This window comes from Priapulus caudatus, unplaced genomic scaffold (genome assembly GCF_000485595.1).
Source record: "Priapulus caudatus unplaced genomic scaffold, Priapulus_caudatus-5.0.1 Scaffold271, whole genome shotgun sequence".
In the NCBI taxonomy this organism is placed as follows: Eukaryota; Metazoa; Priapulida; class Priapulimorpha; order Priapulimorphida; family Priapulidae; genus Priapulus; species Priapulus caudatus.
Genome location: NW_014577332.1, coordinates 36,608 through 44,483, shown reverse-complemented (window position 1 = coordinate 44,483; position 7,876 = coordinate 36,608). Strand labels below are relative to the sequence as shown.

Here is a 7,876-nt window from a genome sequence, read left to right as displayed (position 1 = left end):
ATGAGCAGTAATAGTAGGTTTAGCGTGACAGTAGGCCACTACCAAAAATTCGTATACTCTCCACGGACGTTGTTTTGTTGCTCGCTGCCCTTTAGGGTTGTGAGGTACTAACACTATGCTTGTGTGCATATCCATAGCGCTCAACCGTCTGTTCCTCTATATTTAAGATATAAAGTAACAGTAAGATATGTAGCGTAATATATGTAATCTTACGTAGATAGATACATGTGAAGTAATGCCTTTAGCAGTTTATGCGGTCAATGTGTACATTTTAGAGTATTATAATCTTACTATAAATTGGGGAATTTATGTCTGTGTGTGTGTGTGTCCGGCTATACGTTTCCGCACCGCTCAACGGATCCTCTCCAAACTTGGTAGGAACATACTACACATCATGACACGTTGCATAGGCTATTTTTTTCTTCACAGTTTCATTTTCCCATGTCACTTTCAAAACCATTTAGAAATTGTGGGAAATTCGCACCTAGCCCAGCTCAAGGATTTGCATCTCGACTAGCCCATGCAAGGACCCACAAGCAGCGGTGTGCCCTGGCGAATCCACTGCAAGGTTTCGTGCAAATCTACTGTATTGCCTGTGTTTGCGGTTTGTAAGTCTACAGCAGCGACGTAAGTCGGCCAGTGGCGTAGGAATGAAACCAAAATAAAAAGTTTTTTTTAATAAATATATAAACATACACGGCGTGGTAGGTCTACGGCAGTGGCACGGCACGTGTCTAGTATCCTTTAATACAGTAAAGACGCGCGTGTTAAGAACATAGATTTTTCCAATTAGCCTCAACATGTGTTCGTATATAGAATGGTGGCTTACTAAAAATTAGTGACTCAAAAGTTCTTAAATAGGTTCTACATTGTTTTACTTTTAATATATATACTCGACTTGAAACGTCCGCTCTAAGCGCGGGCTTAAGTAGACTTGGATGGCATGTGTTACAGTACAGTAGTGTTATGTGTAAGGTGTTAATATGGAAGTTAGTTGTTGCACATGTTGTTTTATTTATGGTTGAGATAATATTATTGATCATAATATTATAGTTATATAATATCTAATTATATATATTATTATATATTATATAGTATGATAGACTTGTTTATGTTGAGCATTGGCATTGGCATAGGCATTGGATTGTTATCTGCATCGATATTGGTGAGTCTGTCTTTTTTTATTTTACCTGTGTTCTTTTTAAAGTCTTTTATCATATGCATCGGAAAATGTAAGAACCTACTTAAAAATCTTAAGCTAAAACAGTGTTCTTATGTAATGGGTCTCAATGGGAAATTTTAGCCACACATTCCTTAAATCTATGCTCTTAGTACGCGGGTTTTACTGTAATGCATTTTGCGAGTTACACATTAAACATACAATGTGCGCATATATGCGTTCTACTGAAGATGGCGCGAGATGTCATATTTCGACGTAAAAGGGATAGCATCCACTCTGCGCGCGAACTCGTGTTATTGCACACCAGTTTGCCGATGTAAATGTATTTATCCCGTACAATGTATTTCTCCATTGATTGTACTTTTTCGAATGCTAGGGTTTCTTTCACTTTTTGTCTACTACTTGCTATTAACTTAATTAAGAAAACATTGCCGGCTCCATCATGACGGGCATTAGCCCTGCTAGGAAAGATAATGGGAGATAAGGGCATAGGCGATGCCCCCGAAAGTCTGCTATGATAAACGAAATGCCGTTTATTCATAAAGTTATGGCGGAAAAACCGAACTTTCACGAAGCAACCTTAGAGGCGTGTAGGTTGCTGACTGATGTGGATTCGAGGCGCTGTGATGCCTGTGGGAGGGGAGGTTTAGGAGCCAATATCTCAGCCTAGGAGTATCGTATTGACAAGCGGTTGGTCTTGTTTTAGAGAGCAAAGAATTCTGCTTAATGCAGTACCATAAAATTATTCTAGACTCGCAGGCAAAGTAGAATAATCATGTAGTGAAATAGCACTATTTTCCCGTTTTTCCGTTGTACACTCTAGGTATTATTAGCTCTTGATGATATGATAAGATATTACTAGTCAATGTAGTCATGTTTCGTACCAACCTTAGGCTTTACATTTACCTATAGACACATAGAATGTACAATGAAACGATGTCGAATAGCATGTCGACCCCAGTGTAACACAAATGTATGGAACACACTAGCTGTCATTCGCTGAACTTATAAACTTTCGCACGAAGAACATACATGCTAGAGTTTGTGAAGCACACAAATTATCGTACACGGAACACACAAACAATCACAGGGGGAACACATGAACTCTATTACACGAAACGCAAGAACTTGTATGGGCTGAATATACAAACTGTGCTACACGGAACACACGAACTGTCGTGCATGGAACACACAAACTGTCGTGGGCGGAACATATGTACTGTCATGCATGAACCACACACAAATTATGGCACACGGAACACACACCATCGTGAGACACACAAACGCTGCCTAGACCGTCGTTGTTCCTCGCTGAAACACCTCACGGTGTGTTCGTTCGTTCTCGGCGCTCAGGTTCGCGATCGCCTCTCGCATCACCTGGTGAATGATTTCCTGTGCAAATTTGTTCGTTTCATCGGTCCTACTGAAGCCATATGTAGGCTTCACCGAGGATACGTCAGCAACAGTAGCATTAGTAACTGCAGCAGTATCATCACCATCAGCAGCAGCAGCAGCAGCATCACCAGCAACAGCAGCAGCAGCAACAGCAACAGAAGCAGCAGCAACATCACCACCACGAGCAGCAGCAGCAGCATCACCAGCAGCTTCCCGCCTGACCTCACCGGGCTTTACGTAGCCATGGGAAACCCCCGAGCAGAGCTGAGCATCTCCGGTGGCAGCTATTTCCGCGACAACATCTGAGCTGATCGTCGTCGCGGCAACGGAATGCTGAGATGGATGCGTGGCTTCGTTCGCCTCGACACTGCTCCCAGCCTTGTGCGGCATCGCAGCGCCTCCGTCACGCCGCGAATCGTCAATAGATGAAGCCACCATCTCTGCCGTCGTCTCACCGGTGCACTCTGGGGAGCGGAATGCGTCACGGTCGCCCGGAGTGCGCGCCGCTGCGACGCCATAGAACTCCTCACTAGAGGGCGTGCTGTCGGCGGTCTGCGAGGAGCAAAACAAGCGTAGCCTGCTGAACAATCCCGTGCCGTGTCGCCGCGCAGCCAGTTGCGTAGGCCGCCGCAAAAGGCCTAGAAAAACCAGAAGCGAGACGGTAGGGGGATGTTGCACACGAGAGGACGCGTACGCGCGAGCGCGAATTCAAAAGATCTGCTGAAAGCAATTACGAAACCGTGTACGTATAAGGTCAAACCATCACCTTAGCATTAATACGTTGATCGACTGGTCGGTCAGTTAGTCGGTAGGTCTATCACTTGACCGGTGAGTCTGCCTATTGCTCGGTCAGTCGATTGGGCAGTCGGTCTGCCCATCGGTCGGTCGGGTGGGCGGTCGATCGGTCAGTCAGTCGGTTGGTCAGTAGGTCTATCACTTGACCGGTGAGTCCGCCTATTGCTCGGTCAGTCGATCGGGCGGTCGGTCGGTCGGGGTCGGGCGGGCGTTCGGGTGGTCGGTCGGTCGGGCGGGCAGTCAGTCGGGCGGGCGGTCAGACGGTCAGTCGGGTAGGCAGTCTGCGTGAACCTGCTGAATTACACCTGGCTGTTTATTTAGCTGCAGATGATAACAAGTGCCGCATAGCCACAGTGCTCATCTGAGGTCTGCTGCTCTACTGTACTGCCCTTCACCATGGCACAGGGCTTACATTTCCCATATTTAGGGCCTGTGGTGCCGCGAAGGGCAGCACAGAAAGAGCCAAACAGATAAGGTAGAGATAAATAATGGTGTCACGAGACATAGGCGCATGGACCTAGCGGGTTTAGGGGTAGAGAGGGGGAGCTATGACCTTGTTAACAATTAAAGGAAGGGGAATAGCGATACAAAGGTTTCTGCTCATACATACAGACATGTAGAGTACAGCTATGAGCAATGCTGCTGTGCTAAAAAATTACTCAGCTTTGAGTAATAAATTCAGTGAACACATCTGCATTGCATAAACAGGACTTTGACTGGGTGCTATTAAATATACAGACTGCTTTAGAAAATAATATGATTTAAGGAGCGTAAACCTCGTTCAACAAACTTTTGCCTTTGCAACTGAACTGTGCAAATGTAGCATTTCACATCCACACAGGTATGGGCTCTAATAGTAAAAGCAGTTCAGTCCTTTGGTAACAGTCAACAAATCAATGTTTAACTCTCCTCTTGAGGGTCAAAAGGTCACCAGACAGCTACTCTTCACACATCAGCGAAGAGCACATTTCATGGTCCTTTCAATAAAGCCATAAAAAATGGTAGGTCCCCGCTTAAACAAAAATGTTTTTCACATGGTCTGTCAGACCATGTCCTTAGCAAATGTCTACAATCTGCCCTTTGTCCCACTGCCCTTTGACCTGTGACCTCCACTTTTGGCACAGTGATGGGTTTTCCCACCATGACGTTATGTACCGATTATCAAGAGCATACATAGGTCAAGCCGTTTAGATTTGTACCACAATTCCGCATTTCCTCCCTATACCTTAAGTTAAGGGGGGAATCTTCGCCCTTCCTTTAAACATCCTAACCTTCGACCCTTGACCCCCCAGATTCGAGATCCCAATGTGTTTTAGGATTACCCCCCTACGTCCCGAATTTCGAAACCGTGCATCAAGCCGTTAGCAAACTTGTGCACAACTGCTGACGGACGGACGGACGGACAGACGCTCATGCCATTGTACAAGCTCCATCTTGACTATGTCAGAACTAATGCGGCATTCTTTGCAAGTTTTCCCCAACCTTGTGTAGAACACGCGTCCTCTCTGCCGTACGATCGTAGGTAGCATCCACGAAATCCACGTGCCTCTGTTAGGAAGCTCATTCACGAAACTCATTATTACCTGCGTGATGCACAGGCTATGCACCTACATAGCGGGTAGGCTTCGTATTTCTGCTGGCGGTGGGCGACAGCAGAAGCAACACTTATCAAACATGTATGCAAAAATCATGATCCACGACTTTCTGCATTTACGAGACAGAAGTGTAGTAAGCAGTGCGCGCCCTTTTGTCGAGGACTAAAACTGCTGATAGAGTTTTCAATGAACTCTCGGCTCTACGTTGTGGGTTTCGTCATTCCAGCGTACACGATCGAGGGCCGTGTTACTGCTAGCCTGCTCTCTCTCTCTCTCTCTCTCTCGCTTTATTACCTCCGCGCAACGGACTTGCAGGGAAGTAATGTAATCGGTCTCGTGTGTGTTCGTGTGTGTGTTCGTGTGTGTGTAGCGTTGGCGCGATCGATTCAGCACCAGCTCGCCTTAGGGCGTCCAGTCAGCAGCAGCTCGCCTTAGGGCGTGCAGTCAGCAGCAGCCAGCAGCGAGCCAGCTGTTATACACATGTACACATGTTACACGCTCGCGGAGGTATGCACTCTCTTTGAGTGCCCTCTGTCTAGTTAATATACATATATATATATATATAGATAAAGTTATACGGACACGGTTGTACTTTTGCCTCTGTTTATTGCATACAGAGCTGTTTCGTATGGAGCGAAGGCTCCATACTCATCAGTGCCTAATACAGAGTGATCTATTTAGAACATCCCGAGCAGTATAAAAAACATCATGCATAATGTGTTCTATTGTTCGTATTCATGCGTGCGCGTTCTAATGAAATACTAATTAGAGCACCATTGTCGGTGACTGCTGCGCGCTGGTGCTAAACTGAATTCATTGTAAGAGTTCACTTATCGTTGAGTGTGGAGCATTCGCTCCATACGAAACAGCTCTGTATGCAATAAACAGAGGCAAAGGTACAACCGTGTCCGTATAACTTTATCTATATTTGCTCTACTCATGGTAGTATTGAGCACTCTCGACACACGAGTTCATAAACAACCATTGGAATCTATATATATATATATAAACACACGCATAGAACACTGACTGTGTCTCTCCATGTTCGTAAGTAGCCACCCACAGGCCATCTACTAGCCAATATGCCGTCTCTGCATTTGGGAGCGTGACGATAGACGAAAGTAGTTTGAAAGTGGGAAACAGAACAAAAATTTTAATTGACAATAATTCTCATCGTACAATACTCGTCTGCAAAATCAGTCTTAAACAAGGTACAAAGATTTTAATGCGAAACAAAGGCAGAATGGAGCCTAATTTATTAAAAATAAACATTCAAAATGAGTAATATCATCAGTACTTTGGAAAAATATAAATACTTTTCCAACCAAGGTCAACGTCGTGGGATATAAGTTCATACGTAAAGGAGCAGCAAATTACAGGAATGCATATTTTACAGTCATGTCTAACAAATAATAACCGCCAATGAATAGTACGAATATTTTGTAGAATGCTATTCTGGCAGGTCTCACAGATGGAGAACTGGCAACAACACTCAATAATTGGCAATTGCCATCACATTTACCTACGTCTTGCAACCGTTACGGGTGCAACGCGGCTGTGGGCACGATCTTCCGACTAAATAGAATTAGATCACATATATAATAATATTACCACATTATCACTACCCTTACAATCGTAATTAGGGCAGCCAATGTTCCGACTAGATAACCCTCCTACTACCTACCGCGAACAACACATATACGATTATGACGTTGTTATAAAATCTCATCAGACGATAACAAATGTGTGTGAATCAGACAAGTGGGAATCTCTACTACAGAAACAGCCACGTCTCGCATGCTTTACCGAGCAGCGGCCCATGGCAATGTTCAGAAACCATGTTTAGGAAGTGTCTCCAGACGGTTTGGGAAGGCAATGGTTTTTTTTCTTCATTCATCTTGCTTCCTCTCCTTGTTCGCACGCGGCAGCCCCAGCCGTTATAATTCGGTATAAGGCATTGCTATCAATGATATAAACAGACAGGAAATTCGCAATCAGCATGGAAAATCGGAAGGGACGAGAAAAAAACACAGCTGCAAGCCGGCATTCTGCATATCGGCACGCCATCTTGACGTATCTCGCGACGTGTGCCATCAGACACGCCTCACACGGCGACCGATCCTCAACAGAATCAACAGAATTGAAATACGACGCATGCTCTCGTGGATCAGTCGTGATCCACGAGAGCATGCGTCGTATTTTAATTCTTTGGGAGGGACGTTATCACCTTGGGTCTGAGCAGGAATTTAAAGGGAACACGACAAACTGGAGGAGTGACAGCTAGGCAACTGTGGCACGCAAGGAGGGCAACCATAACGAGTAAGAAAGGCAACCATGACAAGTAAGAAGGGCAACCATGACAAATAAGGAGAGCAACCATTACAACTAAGGAGGGCAACCATGACAAGTAAGGAGGACAACCATGACAAGTAAGGAGGACAACCACGACAAGTAAGGAGAGCAACCATGACAAGTAAGGAGAGCAACCATGACAAGTAAGGAGGACAACCATGACAAGTAAGGAGGACAACCATGACAAGTAAGGAGAGCAACCACGACAAGTAAGGAGAGCAACCATGACAAGTAAGGAGGGCAACCATGACAAGTAAGGAGGGCAACCACGACAAGTAAGGAGGGCAACCATGACAAGTAAGGAGGACAACCATGACAAGTAAGGAGGTCAACCATGACAAGTAAGGAGGGCAACCATGACAAGTAAGGAGGTCAACCACGACAAGTAAGGAGGACAACCACGACAAGTAAGGAGAACAACCACAACAAGTAAGGAGGGCAACCATGACAAGTAAGGAGGACAACCACGACAAGTAAGGAGAGCAACCATGACAAGTAAGGAGGACAACCACGACAAGTAAGGAGAACAACCACGACAAGTAAAGAAAGCAACCACGAC

General features: G+C 45.2%; 1 protein-coding gene across 1 annotated transcript in view; it reads right to left on the bottom strand.

Moving 5' to 3' along the window:
• Positions 1–2,069: 2,069 nt before the first annotated feature.
• LOC106808371 overlaps positions 2,070–7,876 on the bottom strand; it is a 37,053-nt gene continuing 31,246 nt past the window's right edge. The window contains exons 10-11 of the mRNA XM_014811071.1: positions 2,746–3,213; positions 2,070–2,086 (exon numbers count right to left, since the gene is read on the bottom strand). Of these exons, the coding sequence (XP_014666557.1) occupies positions 2,070–2,086; positions 2,746–3,213 (485 nt within the window). The remainder of the gene's footprint in view (positions 2,087–2,745; positions 3,214–7,876) is intronic.